This window comes from Ochotona curzoniae, unplaced genomic scaffold (assembly GCF_017591425.1).
Source record: "Ochotona curzoniae isolate NIBS_2020 unplaced genomic scaffold, NIBS_Ocur_1.0 contig_2688, whole genome shotgun sequence".
In the NCBI taxonomy this organism is placed as follows: domain Eukaryota; kingdom Metazoa; phylum Chordata; class Mammalia; order Lagomorpha; family Ochotonidae; genus Ochotona; species Ochotona curzoniae.
The window spans coordinates 8,693,929-8,714,043 of record NW_024465553.1 but is presented as its reverse complement, the minus strand read 5'-3'; the positions used below and the strand labels follow the sequence as shown (position 1 = coordinate 8,714,043).

Sequence of the window (20,115 nt, the reverse complement as noted above, 5' to 3'; positions counted from 1 at the left end):
TGCATTTTGCATAATAACTGGGAGGGAGGAATTTGTTGTTTAACATGCTTAAAAATCAGAAGTGATTTTTTTAAAATAATGACTGAGTGGTCTTTGGATTTCTCTTTAAATATTTTTCTGTAGGCATAGAGAATATTACAAATAACATGAAGAATATTTGAAATGATATTTAAAGATAAGAAAGAATAAAATTGTTCTTCCATGGAAAACCATATTTCTATTTTGAGTTCTTAATACTTTCAAATTTAGGGCAACATTGACAAAACTAAAGTGACATGTGCTGTGTGTTGGTGATTCTGTATTTGGACATAAAATAAAATATTATAAGTCACTTTAGGGAATACTTTGACATAGTACTTAAATGTTAAGAGGAAGTGGTGTTGCTATAGGGAATACTGGATATATGCCTTTGAGTTCTGAATAATTCCCTTTTCTTACCCTTCCCTCTTTGGACCATATTGGCAGTATTGACAAAACTGAAGGAGCATGTGGGCTCATGATTTTTGGAATCTTTATTCCCATATGCTCTTTAATTTCATCATCCTGATCTTGTCACAACTCGAACAGTAGTGCAAGGATGATGGTTTGTTAACCCCGAGGGTGGATGTACTCATAGGCCTTATGTTCTCTGGATCTCGCCAAGATGCTTTCCTTTTATTTTTGCACTTCCATAACCCCTGGCTTTGAAAAATTACATTCTGGGCATTTCCTAATAGCCAGATACTGGTTTTACTAAATTATTCAAAGATCCTTAAAAATAAGGAATATAGTCTTTTTTTTTTTTTTTAAGAAAAATTGGGAGCGACTAAAGAACTACGGATCTCCCATCACCACTTTGATTTCTAAAAACGTTAGTGGCCTCTAGTTAGGAATCTTGTTACTATGACAGTTTTATTTAGCCCTTAAGACATTTCCAACATAAATCAGAAATTGAGGCTGAACGGAACCCAGTCAATAGTGTCTTCTGTGAGCACAGCGTTGTTTCCTAACCGTGGAGATGGGACAAAGACTCTGTGGTGGGGACCCTAGGATTCACTCGAAATGGTTACAGATATTGTCCTCTAGTGTAGTTCTCATGGGAAGCATGATCATTAAAACAGAATCTGAAATCGTTTTTATTCTGCATCAATAATTCATATTCATTTCCTGAATGAGATTAGCACAGACGTGGATGGGACACTTGTCTCAGCACCACATCTGAACAAGCCAAAGTCAGCAGCCTGCAGCATAAACCTCCCCTTGGGCGGGCAGAGTGTTTATAAACGTTTTTGAATATCTTTTTCTGGAAAAAAAAAAAGGAGCTTTGTGTTTATTAAACAGAAAAGTCATTATTTCTTGGCCTTTTAGCTAAGCTCAAGCATATATTAAACAGGCAAATGAATATGATCTAATCGCTGGGAAGTCTTTTCAGATTACGTTAAATTGATACATTCAGGCGTTTACAATGCCTGTTTGAATCAAACTGATTGAAAACTATTTTCCTAGCATTTCTGGAGAGAGCGTTAATTGAAGTTATACTTTTCATTCTTTTGCTTTCATTTTCATTTCTGGCTGGAAAGGAAAAAAGGAAAAGGAGCAGAGCATGGGAAAGTCGTGTATAGCTTGTTCTTAATTTCCGTAGCTTTCAAGTAGAGATGTTGATTTTTCGAGTCCATTAGAGGCTCAGCATGGTGACACCAATCTTTTAAGAGGTTTGCATATTTAGAGGTCTCCCCTGGAGCAAGAGAGATGGGGAACGCCAGGAAAAGCAATTAATTTTGCAGCAGGAGATCCAAGGAACTCTCCTGGTGTTCATTTCAGAAAGGAGTTAATATTAAGAAGTGGACAGTAATGTGGGAAGCATTTTGAGATAATAGAACTGAAAATTCAAGAGTTACTTTCACCAAGCTGTTGGACATCATGATTAATCATCACTGGCTAAAGAATGAAGCATTTTCAGCTTCGAGAGAAGAGATAATAAACATGCAGTAAGAGCTCTCTCTTATTTAATAAAGTTCTCCCAAGTTAATAAACCCAGCTTCTATTCACCAGATCTTTAGGGGAGCTTCAGATTTCTTTGTTGTATTAATTTGTTAATTAATTCCTATTTATTTGATTAAGAGAGAGAGAAAGAAAGAGGACAGACATCTTCCATTTGCTGGTTCACTCCCCCAGATGGCTGCAAGAGCCAGGCTGGACCAGGCCAAAGACAGGAACTAGGGACTCAGTCTGTGTCTCCCATGTGGCTATGACAGGAGTTTAACTGTTGCTTGCTGCCTCCAAGGGTGCTCATGAGCAGAAAGCAGGAACTGAGGCTTGAAGCCAGGCATCCAGTGTGGGTTGCAGGCATCCCAAGCGATAGTTCGGCTGTTAGGTCAAAGACCTGCTGTCAGGAGCCTCAATGTGTGTAAGGATTGATTTGCTTTTATCATCACCAAAATGGTTTCTACTTCCTCTATGTAAAACCTAAATTCCTATTCAGTCATGTCTTATTTAATCTTTTGTAAGCATTAAAAGGAGCAAACTGGAAGATATTAAAGATGTGGGATTTGAAGAGTTCCTTGTTAGTCTGCAGCCAAGGCTAGGATAGTGTCATAATAATGAAATGAGGGTTGTTGAAGATAGCAGCCAGCCCAGTACTGCTTGTGTTCGTCATGCTTTAGTTTCTCGTTTTCTATATCCTTACTTGTTTTTGCTTAACAAAGAGGGACACACAGAGACAGTTCCCATCTGCTGGTTTACATCCTGATGCCTGTAGCTGAAATGAGGCTCGAGGAACTCAACCCAGGCCTGCCTCCTGGGTGGCAGGAAGCCAGGCACCCCTGCCACTGCTGCTGGCCGCCAGGGTCCACATTCGCAGGACAGCAGAGTCAGGAGGTGGAAGAAGGTGTTGGACCCAGGCATTCTACCCAGCCTCCCCTGTGCCAGGCCCAGCGCCTGTGCCTACGTCTGTCTCCCAAGTCCGCAGTCGGACACGCCGTGCACACCGGAGGCTTGAGGCGCTGAGCTTGGGAGCGTGATTTGAATCTTTAGATGGCAGATAAACAGTGGGCAAAGGGTACACACGCCTAAGGATTTAAAAATATCCGTTGTGCCTTGTGTATTCAAATACTTTATGCATGTGCTTTCTCCCCGTCTCCTGCGCTGCTAGCCCTCTGGGCTGGAGCTGATTATTTAGGGGAAATTGGCAGGGCCATCTGGGAACGTGGATGACCTGGGTCTCTTCTGCCGATTTGCAGCACGTGTTTTGCCTGATCTTTCTGTTTAACGTTAGCTCAAAAACAGCCCTCATTGAAGGTGAATTGTTTTCCAAGGCTCTGGACCTGGCCGCCCTCTCCACGGAGCATTCCCAGTACAAGGACTGGTGGTGGAAAGTGCAGATTGGAAAGTGCTACCTCAGGTGAGAGCTTTGGCCCACACACCTTACAAGTGGAGATGTATTTTCAAATCTCGAATCCATCCTCTTTCTGGGGGGTGGGCGGTGGGTATATTGCTCATACCAAACGAGAACCACTTGAGAAAGCGTTTGCTTAATAATCGCGTGATGGCAACAAAATTGGATACTGAAGGGTGGAGCTGGGAGGGGAAGGCTTCAAGGTCATCCTCCAGCTCCCTTTTTCAGATGAGGAAGGTGAGGCCAGAGAGTGGGCTGCGGTTTCCTGTGGGAGCTAGTTAGAGTCCCTGGACCGGAACCAAGCCTGCGGCCCTGGAGGTCCTATCCTCTTGACTCTGAGTCTTGTTTGTATTTATACTTCACGTTTGTTTGTTTTGTTTTGTTTTGTTTTTTTAAATCAATTTCTGTTCTATTCTGGCTTCATATGTGTTCTTATAATATTTAAAATATTTTTTGGGGGGAAAAAACTCGTTATCAAATAAAAGTAGATGAGAGGGCTTTTAGAAAGTTCATGGATTTTAGAAAAGCTATGCATACATTTTAGTGTTTTGCATGAAAATAAACTTCTCTTTTAATTTCATTCTCCGTGAACTCTGTAGACTTCCCAAGTGCCTTTTGCAGATTGTCATGGATACTTAACAGTCGTGAAATCCCGTGACTGTGCTTCAGCCTTCACATGTTGAAGACTAGCATGCTGAAGTGATGTGTTGTGCATTAAGACATGTTTTTTCGGAATTGAGAGTTCTTTCATGATATTTTAAATTTGTGGGACCACAGGCCCGGCACGATAACATAGTGGTTAAAGTCCTCACCTTCCACGCACTGGGATCCCATAAGGGCGCCGATTCTAATCCTGGCAGCTCCACTTCCCATCCAGCTCCCTGCTTGTGGCCTGGGAAAGCAGTCAAGGACAGCCCAAAGCTTTGGGACCTTGCACCCAAGTGGGAGACCTGGAAGAAGCTCCTGGCTCCTGGCTTCGGATTGGCTCAGCTCCAGCCGTTGTGGCCACTTGGGGAGTGAATCAACAGATGGAAGATCTTCCTTTCTGTCTCTCCTCCTCTCTGTGTATCTGACTTTCCAATAAAAATGAAATAAATCTTTTTAAAAAATAGATAAATTTGTGGGACCTTTGAAGAGGTAGGGACTTCTACACCGTCCCACAATGTCTACCTTTAGGCTGGTCTTTAGGGAGTCACCTTGAATCGCTTTAGTTTCAAGTCTTGCAACAGCTGTTTGGATCCAAATCACATCCATGCTTAAGTTCTTTGAAAAATGTATAAAGCCATTCTTTAAAATTGTTAACGTAAAGTTACACAATGGAACCCATTGTATATTATTCTCATTTCATTTGACAAAAGAAAGCATTATTCCCCCAGTGGCTCTTGGCTGACTAGTAATGAGTAACTTTGAGGGAGCCTAGCAGGCTGCACCGGTCGGTCTTCTTGTGTTGAAGACAGGCTGAGCTCGTGGGCTTTAATAATCAGTGGTAACAAAATATTTCCCGGGCAGAAAAGTGGGCACCGTCCTGGGGGCAGTCATGTGTGGGCAGGAAGCAAATCTCAAACTCACAGGCTGGGAAATCAGTATCAGATACCTAGAAAAAAGAAAGAAAGTTCTAGAAAAGTAGCAATTATATGTAAAAAAATAGTTTTAAGGATAATTTTTAAGACATGGACTTTTGTCTCAGGGCAAAGAATATTTTCCAAAAAAAAAAAAAAGTCATGCTCTGTTCTTCCTGTTGGGTGGAGATTCTAAGCGTTTATTCAGGTCAGTTGCCATCTGCCTGGCTGATCCTAAGCTCTGGCTGGTGAACTGATGTGACCTGGCTTACCGCAGCTATTAGCTGTGCCCGCTCGCTGGCTCCTCCCACCCAGTGCTGGGGTGGGTAGCCACGGCCAGCCCACGTAGCAAGTTCACTGTGTGAGTGGGCAGGATTACGTAAGAACGAACAAACAAACAAACAAAACCAAAAAATAGGCCTGATGGAGTGTTTTTTTATTTTAAGTTGAATGTCTAATTTGTTGCATGGCTGTTTTTAGATTGGGAATGTATCGCGAAGCTGAAAAGCAGTTCAAATCTGCCTTGAAACAGCAGGAGATGGTAGATACATTTCTCTACTTGGCGAAAGTAAGTAAATATTTTCAACTTGAGTGAAATGTGACTTCTCAGAATCAATATTTACATTCAACGGTTGGCAAGTTGTTACCTTCAGATTTGACCTCCCTTTCTTCACAGCCAGGGGAAAAGCGAGATGATGCAGAGGCTGGCGGTCTAGGGAGAAATTGATCACCATAAGAAGATGTGGAAACCCCTTGGCAAGCTTGCCCCGAGTACAGAAGGATACGTCCTAGGTCGTCCCTCACCACATTAGGTGGCAAGCCCCAGAGAGGCCTGCCTTTCTCCAACACACCTGCCTGCACCTGAGCCGGGTGTACGCAGCAGGGCCTGTTTGTGTGTGGGCCACAATTCCTCAGCTCCGAGTAATAGTAAAAATAACATTTTTCCCCCTTATTAAGCCCCTGCCAGTGTAGGGCATTGGGCCAGGTCTATTTTATAGGCAGTTTTATTTAACCGTCACAATAACCCTGCAAGGAAGGTCTTATCTTTCCTTTGTACTCTCATGGCAAATGAGACTCATGAAGGTAAGTCAGTTTTCCAGGGTCAGTTGGCTGTTGAGAAGCAGCGTTCAGGCTGGGGTCTCTGAGGCTGCCTAAGCTCGTCAGTGCCACCCCCAGTGCCACCCCCAGTGACACCCCACAGCCACCCCCAGTGCCACCCCCAGTGACACCCCCAGTGCCACCCCAGTGCCACCCTCAGTGCTACCCCCAGTGACACCCCCAGTGCCACCCCAGAGCCACCCTAGTGTCACCCCAGAGCCACCCGCAGACACGGAGGGAGTGAAGGAGCCTCTTGGTGTCTTCATATTAGGATGAAGAAGTTAGGTCTCGACACTTACTCAGGCTACTTGAGACAGAAAACCACTTGATGAAGTGTTGTTAGGAGACCAGCTTGCTCTATCTGTAAGAATTTTTGATTCTATTTTTAAGATTTAAAAATTCATTTTCATTGTATTTGAAAGGCAGAGAGAGAGAGAGAATGCACATTCCTGTTTGCTGGTTCTCTGTCTGAATGCCTAAGAGGTTGGGCTGCTGTGGACTGACTCCAGGAGCCAAGAACTCAGTGTGGGCTCCCGTTCGGGTGTCAGGGGCTCACTGTCCAAGCCATCGCCTGTGTGGTCTCCCAGGGTCTGCGTTAGCGGGAGGCCCAGCTTCCCGCCCAGTCACTCTGATGTGGAATACCAATGCCCAGGCAGCATCTTACTGCTAGGTGATGGTCAAAAGAAAATGAGATATAAAAGGAAGTGCTGCTAGTTTCTAAACAGACTAACAAAAGTTAGTTCCCCAGACCTGGCACGGTAGCCTAGTGGCCAGAGTCCTCGCCTTGCACCTGCCCTGGATCCCCTGTGGGCACTGGTTCATGTCCTGGCTGCTCCACTCCTCTACCAGCTACACGCCTGTGTCCTGGGAAAGCAGTCGAGGACGGCCCAAAACCTTGGGACCCTGCACCTACTTGGGAGACCTGGAGGAAGCTCCTGGCTTCTAGCTTTGGATCAGCTCAGCTCTGTTCATCATGGCCACTTTGGGAAGTGAACCAGAGCAGATGTGAGATCTTTCTCTCTGTGTCTCTCCTCTCTGTAAACCTGCCTTTCCAATAAAAATAAATAGATCTTTTTTAAAAGATTTATTTTTATTATGTTTTTTTTTTTTATTGGAAAGGCAGATATACAGAGAGGAGAGACAGAGAGGAAGATCTTCCGTCCGATGATTCACTCCCCAAGTGAGCGCAATGGCTGATGCTATGCTGATCCGAAGCCAGGAGCCTCTTCCGGGTCTCCCACGCAGGTGCAGGGTCCCAAAGCTTTGGGCTATCCTCGACTGCTTTCCCGGGCCACAAGCAGGGAGCTGGAAGGGAAGCGGGGCTGCCGGGATAGAACCGGCACCCATATGGGATCCCGGGGCGTGCTAGGCGAGGACCTTAACTACTTGAAATAGATCTTTTTTTAAAAAAAAAAAAAGTTAGTTCCCCAATAAAGTAAAAGTTATATCATAGAAAGTTAGTATACAAAAAAAATAAAACTGTAAAACTGTTTATCTGTTATGTATTAACCTTAAATTCTAGTAGAAGTTTCTGATCACCCCAGGTAGTAGACTTTCTGAAAGGAACACTTGAAATGAAGACATATTATTTTTCCTTTGTTAACTGGCCATTGATTGGCTGAAAAAATGGTGCTTTTATTGTAAATGTTGTTAAACCATGGTTTCATCTATTTTTCAGTAAACTGATTTGTTTAAATCCATTATTACCTACCTGGCTTTTTAGAGCGATAGGTTAACTTGTTTTCTTTAAAATATGGAGGAATGATTATTATGTAAAAGAGATACATAGATTTTTTTTTTAGGATTTTTTTTTTTAGTATTTTCTTTCTTGCAGATTTTAGTTGCTAATTAAGATCATTAAATACTCTATATCACCAGGCACATTAATTTAATCATTTATTATATTTTTAAAAATGATGAAGAAGTGTATAAGGTAAAAGGCCAGCGTTTTCACCAAATCCTGTCCCTCCAATCTTATACTTTAGTGATAAATGCTATTGACAGATTGATGTGTGTCCGTGGTTAGAAAATGAATCTGCAGTCATAAAAACAAATATAACCTTCTGTTTCCATATGCATAAAATCACAGTGATCTGTGTTGAAGGCATTCCTACTTAGCCAGTGGCTTGTCCATGCTGGTGTCTCAGTTGCTCATGAGGTGGAGCTAGCGGGTGAATGGGTGTTCACCAAGCATTATCTGGTTGAGCACCCTGACCGCAGCCTGCTCACGCGCTGAGGGGTCTGTGCGCCCGCCTCTGCCCTGCTGCTCTCGGTCCTCGTCCCGAACCGTCGTTCTTGCGCTGGCATCTTCCTCTGCTGGCCCCTAATTGGCCCCTTAATGCCATCTTATAGACATCCCTTAATGTCGTGTCTGCTCTGCCCTCAAAAGATTTTCCCTTCATCCTTTCCTTGTCTAGTTGCTGCCCAGTATCTTATATTGCAGGAATAAATGAATGAATGAATGCCTCTTATGCAACATGTGGAAATAAAACTATAGAATCAATACTGGACATTCAGCCTCACATTTCTGAGTTTTGTTTTGTTTTGTTTTGCTCGTCCTATGAGATTGTTAGCCAGTAATTACAAGCTCTCTTTGTCAAATACTGTCATTTTAAGAACTGACACTTGTATGGAAATGCATCTTGCTTTTTAGGTTTCCATTGCATTGGATCAACCTGTGACAGCTTTAAATCTTTTCAAACAAGGCTTGGAGAAATTTCCAGGAGAGGTAACTCTACTTTGTGGAATTGCCAGGATCTATGAGGTAACTTTCATATTATTTTTTAAAGTTGATGTGAAATAGAGATTAAATGCTACCAAGAAAGCTCGTGGACTCTTGAGGTTCTAGCAAAAAAAACAATTTACAAAATTATTCTTGTTAGCCTTCTGGTGTGTCTGTGGAATATGAGATTTTTGTGTATGCATTTGGCTGAACTAAGTTTTCATTGTGAAGTATTTCGGACTTACAGGAGAGAGTAGAAAGTGGCTGGATAGAGATTTAAATTCTTTCTTCTGCGTTAGTAGCATATTTGTTACCCCAGCATATTTGTGGATCCTTTTTCAAAGTCTCCAGGCTCAAATATCACTTTTTTCATACATGATAAATAAATATTTTAGACTTTTGTGTTGTGTTCTGTCGATCTGTTTATCCAGCCTTGTTATGCTGTCAATGTTATGCTGCTTTAATTACTTTATAATGTATCTGGTGGAATTCATCTTCATTAGGAGTGTCTTGGCTACTTTAGATATTTACTTGTTCTTATCAATTTTAGAGTCATGTTCTAGCGAGCCGTGTCTCCCCTGCTGCCTGATTAAAACGGCTTTCCAGTAAGTCCTGGAATTCCTGGTATCAGGTTGGGCAACCTCCCTACCTTGCTTTTCTCCGCAATTGATTATTCTTGGCTCTTCCAAACAGATTTTAGGAATGACCTATCAAGAATAATTTAAGAAAATTCAGTAGGGATATTGATTGAGACATTGATTGAGGATACAGCTCAATGAATATATTTTGCAATTATTTCCAGGACCATATTGTATCCACATAACACTAAACTCAGTAATTTATCAAAATTCAGTGTATAGTTGTCTCATGGCCAAGATTTATTATTGCACCAAAAAAATACAAAGTGAACTTAGGAAAAGATTCATGGTGCAAAATGCAGGTGGACCAGGTGCAAGTTTCCAGGAATCCTCTCCCACTTCCTTCTTGTGCAACAGGTTGTGACCATGTGGGAGAAGCACTGTCTACCAGGAAAGCTCAGAAGGGACGGGGCACATGGACACTCCTTGCCTACTACATGTCAAAATTGCAGAATCACAGAAATGAGCAGATGCTCCGCACAGACAGCACCTTATATATAAACAGTGCAGATGTAGCAAGTTACTGTTATTATTTGGGGACAGTTTTATATTAGTGAGGAGAACCAGTCAAGCTGAATCAGAAGGAGCGGCTGGGACATGAACTGGTGCCCCAAGGGGGTGCCAGCGTTGCAGGTGGACGCTTCACCCACTACACCTCAACACCACAACCATGGCATCTTCAATGCGGTAGTTGCTGTTCCATTAATTGCTGAACAGAATTCCTTCCAAAAGTTTATTATAGTCACTCCTGTGGTGTCAGGGATATGGAATCGCTCTGGAGCTGCCTTCCTCCTCCTCTGTTCATGGTTGATTTGTAACAGAAAGGAAGTGTGGAGGACAGCAGTGGGAGGGCCAAGGCAAGGACATCAGACACAGATGGGGAGGACAGCAGTGGGAGGGCCAAGGTGAGGACGTCAGACACAGATGGGGGCGGACAGCAGTGGGAGGGCCAAGGCAGGACGGCAGACAGAGGGGATGATCGAGCAGCCAGCAGACGTGAAATAGTTAGATGCAGTATTATTTCCCTTTGGATTTCCCTAGTGAATTTCCCTGATGCAGTTGACCATGCCACTTCAGATCCCTGATGTATTCTTGTCCTCCTCACGTGACTGCGGATTGGATAGAGGAATTTGCTCCTTAGCGTGGCAGCCTGCACGGTGCTGGATGTCTGTAGGGATTTTGCTGTGTACATCACGCTTTTCCTTGGGGGAATTCTCTTCCTTTTTTTGTCTGCTGTTTATTTATCACTTTCATTTTGGTACTGAATCCTAACGTTTCCCATTTTAAAATGAACACGTTTTTCCTGCCAATGGTTCATTGCCTTTTTTTTTTTTTGGTACAGACATTTGTTTAAGAGGATTTATCATTGCTTGGTAGTTAGAGGCATTTTGTTTAAAAGATAGATCTGTATTTTATCTGTTCATTGTTGAAAGGTGTTTGAACAGAAAGGCCTTTCCCTAGAAGTGTTACTGTAGGGGCCCCGGAACTTTGTAGTGTGTGAAAATCACCATGGGAGATGGTACAAGAAACATGTTACAAAAAAAAAAAAGAAAGAAAACATAGTCCGTTCCTCACCCTGCTGAGTCAGAAGTCCCGGGAGCTGGGACTTGAGGTGTGTGTGTTTTAAATATTTATTTAAAAGACACAGAGAGAAAAATGGAGAAGGAGAGCGAGATCTCCTGTCTGGTTTGCTCCCCACGTGCTGCGGCAGCTGGGGCTGGGACAGGCTCAAGCAGAATGCAGGAACAACATCTGGGTGTCCCTCGTGGGTACCATGGACTCACCCACTGGAGTCATCCTGTGCTGCCTCCCAGAATGCCCAGTAGCACGAAGCTGGGTTATAGGTTGAGTTGGGCCTTGAACCCTGGCACCCTTGAACCCTGCCCACCCTGGAAGGTGGGCATCCTGGATGGGAGCTGCTGTCCACACGCCTTCCCTGTGTGTATACTTTCAGCGAGCTCACTGGGGGTTTCTGCTGTAGAACAGACCAAGAACCAGGACAGCATCCACTTCCTTAAGTTACTTGCTATTTTACTTCAAGTAATTGAATATCTAATTATAGTTAGTATTTTTTAATTTGTGCCAAAAATAACCAGTGTAAAAATCAATTGCGTGATTCCAAGCTTATTATATAGTTGGAATGACATTTATATAGCGGAAAGTGTTATTCTAAAACACATTAATAAAATCTATTCTAGAGCTGGTATAATTTAAGTAATTCTGATGCAGGAATAAGTAAAGGGAGCAGAATAGAGCTGACATATGTTCATGCATATGAACATTGAGGACGTGGTAAAAGATGCCTGTTAAACCAATTGAATTGAGTGATAGACGCAAACCTGAGATGAATGAAGAACAAACCTTTTTCAGATGCAAGAATTGGAACAAGTGGCCACAAAAACTGGACAGCTTCTATCCCTGAGTTAGACAGAGCCAGCTTGTCACAGGCATGGCTGTGCAGTCTGCAGACCTTCTTCACTCAGGAGAGCCTCTTATTTTTCACAAAAACATGCTATGAGATTGATAGATTGGATGTATTATTCAGAATGAAGTAATAGACATTTGAAAATGTCAGTTCAGCTTATGATATCGATAGATATGACATAAATGAAGCTGTTTTAAGATTATCAGCAGATTTTAAGTGTTTAAAGAGATCTTGAGTTCAGAAAACTTGAGTGTCTCTGTTACAGTAGGAGTGGGGTATAAGAACATTTTAGAAACTTTTATTTTTGCTTTTGAACTTTTCAGTAACCAGAGGCACTGAATTAGATGCCAAGAGGACAAATTATGTGATCTTGTTCTTAGGAACTTGTAGCACTCCTATTTCATGGATTCTGTAAGACTTTCATTGTCCACATTTTGGGTGTTTTTGGAATTGGGGTGCATCTGAAAGTAGACAGGGCTTTTGATCTCTGAGCCAAGGGGCAGCTGTCACGGAGCTATTGGAACCTGTTGGGAGTTCTGGCAGCATGGTGAACTCGTTAATGATTCCAGACTGTGGCCGTGGTTGACACCTGCTGGTAAGGCTCAGAAAGCACAGGCAATGGCTGTCTCCTGGCTGCAAAGAAGATCCTAGCGACAGCAGTGAGCGGCCTTTAGCAAATGCTGAGCGTGAGTGTGAGTTCTCACTGCAAAGAAGTGATGCGCGCGAGAGGCCATGGATGTATGAAGTAGTCTGGCCTGTCCATTTCACATTGAAAGGTCTCATCTCATAAATATCTAGTTTCCTAATTGTCAGTGAACATAAGAGAAACAATGGCATTGCCAACAAATGGAACAGTATTATGTGAAATAGTGTGTACTTGGGCGACCAAGTCAAAAGTGATGCTGGGACATTTAGGCTGGGAATTAAGACTCCCTCATGGCATACTCACCATGGCGGGCGGGGGGCGGCCTGTGATTCCCCACTCCTACTGTGACAGAGACACCTGCTGCTACCACCTTGTGGCAGTGTTCAACCACGAGGTTCTGGTAAAGCAACCAGGACATAAAGTGGTGCCCCTGTGGGATGACACTGTTGTAAGTGGCAGCTTCATCCACTATGTCACAACACTGACCTCCTTGCTTCTTGTAATTAGTGGAATCCAATATTTGATAAAGAATGATTAAAATGTAACAAACCAGGAATCCTCACAGAGTGAGAAATAATGCGTGATCCACGTAATGAATGTCGTGTAAGTTGAGAGGCAGAGAGAGCAATGTGGAGTGAGGGGTCTTGGGAATACTTTTGAAAGGATGTGGATGGAGGCTGAGGTGGACCTTAAGGTGAGTTTCAGAGAGCTAACATTCACCCATTACATTTATTTACAATGAGCAGTATTTTAGAAGGAATATATAGCAACTCTAGGAAATGCTTACTTTTTTTGTTTTTTTGGGTTTTTTTGGTTTTTTTTTTGGCTGATTTCATTCTTTTTATCCTGGGCTCTTGGTCTGCCTGCTCCCGTGCTTCCCTGCACTTAGCAACCAAGATATTCTTCACTCTTTATCTATTCCTTGGGGAGGCAAACGGCCAAAGCTCCCACACTGTGGTTCAGTCTCCAAAGGCACACAGTGACTGGACCTGAGCTGGGCTAAAGTTGGGTGCGGGGATTCAGTCTGGTCTCCTGTGTGGCTGACAGGAACCATTTGCTTGAGCCAACGGTGTCACCTCCCAGGCTCTGCCTTGACCTGGAGGGAGGAGCCAGGCCTGAGCCTGATTCCTGTGAGATGGACACAGGCACTTACAGCAGCACTTAACCAGGAGGCCGACTACTCATCCCTCCCTCCAAAATGTTCTTTTAAAGTTGCCGACATCGTGCAGTTGCATTCATCTTCTGCTTTTAATCCTCTGGCGGCTTTCCTTCAGAGCAACTTCAGAAGGAAATCTGAGGTTCTTCCTGGGGTTGACCAAGGCTCTGGTGCCTCTTTGTTCTCCTTTTGTGCTCCCGACAGCCCTCTCTCCAACTGCCCTTGACTTCTTGTGTTCCGTCCCAGGCTCGTGCACTTGCTGGGAGTGTTCATTCTGTGTCCTCGGGGCCTGCCACAAAGCCTGGCACATGATAGGCTCTTAATCAATATCTATGGAGTGCATAAACTTTGCCAGAAAAAAAAACTCATGACCAGTATTTATTAAGTATTGTGTTTTTTTGTCTTGATGGAGAATAGGAAATGAACAATATTCCCTCAGCGACCGAGTACTACAAGGAAGTTCTGAAACAAGACAATACTCATGTGGAAGCCATTGCATGTATTGGAAGCAACCATTTTTATTCGGATCAACCAGAAATAGCTCTCCGGTTTTACAGGTGTGCTTTATAGCCAATCTGCACAACTGCTTTCCTGCGAGACACTATGCAGCAGTAGCAAAGATGGGGCCTCAGTGTCAAGAAGTACCAAACTGAGATGTTATATGAACATTAAAGTGACAACCCAATAACTGGAAACATACAGATACTTGGTATCTTGCAGAAACACAACTGTATAATTGACTCGGTTTTTGATAGCATGTCATTGTCTGAGCGGCCATTTTGTCGTCAATCAGCAACTGTTTGAATATTTCTAATCATCGTTGCCCTTGTTAATGGCACCAATCATAAAGACACACACAGAAAGAGTGAAGAGATTTGCAAAGAGCAGTTAACTGCATGGCTTGAAAGAGGGTCACCTGTTTATGAAAGATTGTCAACTCTTGTCCAAACATCTTTTCAAAAATAAATACATTATATCATGGGTTCTCTTTAAGCACATGCTTATTTTATGCTTCTGGAATTAATTTTTTAAGTTATGGGTATCCTTTCAGCCTTGGGGAATATACAAAGAGATGATTGGCGGCTGACCAGAGCTCTTTCCAAATATATCTGAAATGCAATAATGCAAATGCATTGCGCATGCAGTCTCCTCCTGCCCCCTTGAAGGGGATTTGAGCTTTCTTAGAGCAGCTGGACTGGATTTCCATTTGCCTAATTGACCTTACTTGTCCTGTGTCCCTTGGATTAAATAATATCCAGGAGGAACATAGAGCCCTTGAGCTGCGCCGTGAAAGCCGAATGGAGGGCAGATGGATTCTTCTCCCAGTGGAAGCTTACAGACAGAGCTTTACCATGAAGTAGTAGAGGGCAGGATTCGAGAGTGGGATTCAGCTCCGCCAGGCCTGAGGAATGCACCCAGGGACGCCAGAGCTTTGCAGCATTTAGAGTGTGTGGATTTGGCCTGATGTGGCATTTAGTTCTTACGTTAGTGCTCCCACTAACTTTTTGGAGGGAAAAGCTTAGATTACTTGCGTCTGACTGTGCCCCTGCACATTCTGTACGACGGGCACCATTGCAAAAGGAGCATCTTTGTATGAGGTGGTGGTGGTAGAAGCAGGGTGTTTAAAAAGCTCCAGAGTCATGTGTAGCCAGAAAAAATTCCAGAGATTTCAGGTTATCACATCAAAACAAGCCTATCTTTTAATTCCATTTTCCAAGAATTATTTGAAGCACTCTTACATTAGCTTTAGTCTTTTTGAATTTACTATAACACTGCACTTCTGTTCTTTGAGAGTATTTACATGATACAAATGAGTTCATTTCTAATTTGGTAAAAGGAAAATGCATGTTATAACACAGTGTTGGCTTGACAGTAAAATGTGTGATCTCTTTTTTTTTTGTTTCTTTTTTTTGAAAAGGCGACTCCTGCAGATGGGTGTGTATAATTGCCAGCTTTTTAACAATCTGGGGCTGTGTTGTTTCTATGCCCAGCAGTACGACATGACCCTCACCTCCTTTGAACGTGCCCTTGCTCTGGCTGAACATGAAGAAGAGACAGCTGATGTGTGGTACAACCTGGGACACGTAGCTGTGGTACGCTATTTTCCTGATACAATTTCTGGTATGAAAAGTTGGAAGAAATTTCTAGGTATTATATATCCAGGTTTTGTCACAGTTTTCTGTGGCAGTTTAGAGGCATACAGGAGTCAACCATAGTTCATTCTCTGTCCCCAAGTCAGACTCCCCCATATGGAATTCACGCCTGACTTCTGTAATGGATGCTTGCCACTTTTTCTATAGTAACAGGAAAGATTTCAATGAGGAAAGATGGGAGGGGGGCTGGCAAAAGGAAGCGTATGGATTCACGTGTGCGAATTGGTGCCTCTCTTACAGGGCATAGGAGACACGAACTTGGCCCATCAGTGTTTTAGACTGGCTCTGGTCAACAACAACCACCACGCCGAGGCCTATAACAACCTGGCCGTGCTGGAGATGCGGAAGGGCCACGTCGAACAGGTCAGGGACCTAGCCGCAGCCCAGCGGGCACTCTGCTTTCTTCAAAGGAAAAGTGTCCTCAGTGGTGATTGTTATCTAATTTAAAATGAGCCCTGGAGGTAAAGACGCCGGTGTCCATGTTGGAGTACGTGGGTTCAATACCTGGTTCTGGCTCTGGACTCCAGCTTCCTGCCAATGCGCATCGTGGGAAGCAGGTGATGGTTGAGAGAGCTGGGCCTCTGCCACCCTTGTAGGAAACTTATATTGAGTTCTGGACTCCTGACTTCTGTCTGGCCCAGACCTGACCATTGTGAACATTTGGGATGGAAGCTGTCTTCCTTTCCCCCTCTCTCTCGTCTCCTTCTCTCTGCCTCTCAGATAAATAAATACATCATTTTTAACAAGTGATATATAAGTGGGTTCTGGATGTGAATCGTAGCTTTGTCACATGTTAGCTAAGTGAGCTTGGACAAGTTACTTCTTTAAAAAAGAAGGAGAAAGATTTTATGAGAGCAAACATGAGCTCCTGTTCTTTCCTGCCTTAGTGAACTGTAGTGCTGCTCAGCACCCTCTGCTCCCCGCCTGGCAGCTCAAGCTGACGTCCTGGGAGCCGCTTCCCCCAGACACCTGCACCTGGTCGCTTTCCCTGTTCCTCTCACCTTTCTCCAAACCACTCCTGTCTTCTTGAGCTGCTCCTGGGCCTCCATCTGGCATTTTGTTCCCATATGCACCTACCCTACCAGGTAGCCTCCTCAGAACTACCAAGTGAATCTGCTTAACGAACCAGATTCTTAACTTCTTTGCTTAAAACCCTCCAGTGCTTTCTCCTTGCCCTTGAAATAAAATCTGGAATCCAGATTGTAGGCTCCAAGGCCCTCGATAACCTGGCCCCCAGTTCTCTCCTGCACCCCACCTTGTGCCACTTCTTTCCCACTGACTTCTGAACACATAGCCGCCCTGCTCAGCAGCTGTGCGGTGTGCAGTCTTCCGGCAGGGCCTTAGAATGCTCTTCCTTCGCGTCTTGCAACAAGGTGGGTTTTTTGTTTTTTGTTTTTTTGGTCCTTGTGGTCTTAGCTTAAATACCACCTCCTTTGGATGGGCCTTCTCAAACATTCTAAAAAACCTTGATGTCATGTTTCTTATTTTCCTTTCTTCTTACTTTTAATTTTACCGCATATTTTCGTAGTTATGGGTAGAATGTGGAATGTCAGCTGTGTGAAAGCAGCGGTCTTAACCTGTCAAGTAACTTCAGTGTTCCCAGTGTGTGAGATAGTGCCTGGCCAGGGTAGGAGCTGGGTGATGTATGACCCATAAATCCACCGACTGAAGGAGTTGTGTGAGGCTTAGCATCATGCGTAAGCACCTGGCGTGGTAGAGGTACAGCAGTACACACATGGCAGGTGCAAGTTACATACAGAACCAAACTTTTAGATGCTGAATACATTCATATCTTATTAACAACAATCCAAGATAAATGTTATTACAGTCTCCAGCTTACAAAGATGAAGACTGGAAGAGGGTGAGTGACTTTTCCAGGGATCCTGGACATGGTTAAGCAGCATGGCAAGACGTTGGCCTCTGCCCTGGCATCCTGAGCAGAGGGATGAACTTTTAGCGGAAACAAAGGCAGACACCTCATTGGACAGTCCTTTGTCTCATCACCACTCCCACAGGAGTTAAGGTGGATTCGCATGCTATAAACAAAAACTAGTATAAAATGGACCCTTGCTCTGGCATGAACTTTGGACTTTAAAATGCTTTACTATCCCTGAGTTATTTTTCTTGCTATTATATTAGAGAACAATAATTTGAACCTGCTAACTCAACCAACAGCAACAAAATCTAGATTTCTAAGAAGACTTTTTTTTTTTTTTTTAGTATTGAGATAGCATTTAACTTGCAAGTCATATTGAAATACAAACTTTATGAGGTCAGTAGTTCTCAAACAATCTGAAGACTACTCCAGACTTTCAGTTCTCTTATTTTCTCTGGCTTTTGAAGCATTTATGATCAACATAGTTTAGTAAGACATCAGTAGTCAGTTGTATTTCAGTAAGTCCTATTTCACGAGGCATCATCATCTGTATTCATCACGAGAACATGTTTAATTAAATCCCACCCTGGATAAAGAATTATTTTACAGAACAAATCACAGATGCAGTGCTGACGTATGCTCGCACGCCTTTGATTGTTCCTTTTCTTTGTTACCCAGGCCCGAGCACTGTTACAGACCGCGTCAGCTTTGGCTCCCCACATGTATGAACCACATTTTAATTTTGCAACAATCTCTAACAAGGTAATCTCTTCCTTTCTTCATTTATGATCTGATATTTCTTTTTCTTTCTTAGCTTAAAATTTAAGTCCAGATATCTTGCTTAGTAGTTAAGATGCCGGCAAGCCCGGGTCCAACCCGTCCCTCTTGTCAGCACGGAGGATGCAGCCATCAGTAAAATGGGCAGAAACCATCTGCCTCCTATTTGGAGTCCCGAGGCAGTGACTGTGTGTGGGTTCGCGGCCAGCTCCCGGGAGGCCTGTGTGTGTCCCGCCATGCTGTGCTACCACAATTAAGCAGCAAGGAAAGTGTAGCTGCTTTCAAGAACGGCATCACATCTTACTGAGCTTTTGAAACCACATATGTTCTCAGCATTGTGTTGGCACCACTTAGAACCTCTCAGAGCAAACTGTGATATCTGAAATACAACCCTTTTTCTTCAAATTTGTCTTTCTAAAGGGTGACACCTTGATCAAAATAGGTCCTTGCGGTTTCGCGCAGATGGCTTGCTGAAGCTGACAGCACTGCCTGTGCTGGCTTGCAAATGCTGTCTTCTGTTTCAAACACTCCCGATGTCCAGGAAAGATACCCGTAGGCTTCTGTAGGCCTGACCAGGCAGCCATCCTAGGCTGTAACTTATCTATATCATTGGTTCTTTATTTTTATGACCTATGTCTTAGATGGATTATGATCTAGGTGAGGGAATTCTAAAATCAAAGCAGTGTCATTGAGCCGTGTACCTTGTGGGATCCTCCGAGTTCCTAGCATATACAAGTGGGGCGCTAGTTTTTTTCTGCCTCCCCCCACCTGCTTTCTGCTGTAATTTCTTACAGATCGGAGACCTTCAGAGAAGCTACACTGCCGCTCAGAAGTCTGAAGCCGCATATCCAGGTCACGTGGACACACAACACTTAATTAAACAATTAAAGCAGCATTTTGCTATGCTCTGATTGTTCCATAGACCCAACAGGTTCTTATGAAAGAGCATTGCACAAAAGCAAGAGAGCATTATGTGCTTCTATATCTGTGAAGCCGGGCTGGGCTTGAAATGAATGAAGGTGACATGGAAAAGAGTTGAAACCAAAAAAAACAGAGTGGAAACTGTATAACTGTTTCTGTGTATGATATTGGAAAATTGTGATGGATGTTTACATTTCCTAAGCAATTTTGATGCTTTCTGCAACTTTTTATAAATGTATATTTTTATAGTGCTTATACTATTAATACTTACATAGCTTTAAGGGGTCTGAAATCAGCACTTTAAACTCCACTTCTCTGGCTAAAAGTATGTGTATGCTATCTTCAGACTCTATTTAAACCTGAAGAATTGTACTTTAAACTACTTTTTGTCAACTACTTTGTGGCTATGTGCTGTGCTTTAAAATAAACCAGTGTATAAAACAAAGACACTACTGCTGTGGCTTGGATGTGATTTGAGTGGCCCCTAAAGCTTTATGGATTGAAAGTTGATCCCCATTGCAAGGTGTGAAGAAGGGTGGGAACTTAATCAGTCTTTGAGATCAGAGAGGGCTATTTGGGGGATAATTAATAAGTTCAACACACTGGAACCCCAGTGACTGAAGAGTGACCAGAGATATGTAAGATGATCAGAATGGACCACGGAGTCCTGGTACGGGAGACTCACCTGTGGTCTGTCCAGGGTCAGGCTGTATGAATCTACAGGACGGTGCGGGTTCGGGGGGAGGCTCTCAGCCTGCCTTGTTCAGTGAA

At 43.4% G+C, this 20,115-nt stretch overlaps 1 protein-coding gene across 9 annotated transcripts in view; it reads left to right on the top strand.

Moving 5' to 3' along the window:
* The window catches only part of TTC8 (tetratricopeptide repeat domain 8), a 37,434-nt gene extending 17,648 nt beyond the window's left edge, over positions 1-19,786 (top strand). For 6 of the 9 annotated variants that reach the window (XM_040975186.1, XM_040975184.1, XM_040975182.1 and 3 more), the window contains 8 exons: positions 3,294-3,379; positions 5,413-5,500; positions 8,684-8,794; positions 14,035-14,174; positions 15,536-15,710; positions 16,011-16,133; positions 18,325-18,408; positions 19,218-19,786. In XM_040975186.1, the coding sequence (XP_040831120.1) occupies positions 3,294-3,379; positions 5,413-5,500; positions 8,684-8,794; positions 14,035-14,174; positions 15,536-15,710; positions 16,011-16,133; positions 18,325-18,408; positions 19,218-19,334 (924 nt within the window). In that variant the 3' untranslated portion in view covers positions 19,335-19,786. Of the gene's footprint in view, positions 1-3,218; positions 3,380-5,412; positions 5,501-8,683; positions 8,795-14,034; positions 14,175-15,535; positions 15,711-16,010; positions 16,134-18,324; positions 18,409-19,217 lie in introns of all 9 variants that reach the window. The other 3 variants (XM_040975187.1, XM_040975185.1, XM_040975180.1) reach the window with 2 other exon arrangements.
* The last annotated feature ends 329 nt before the right edge of the window (positions 19,787-20,115 follow it).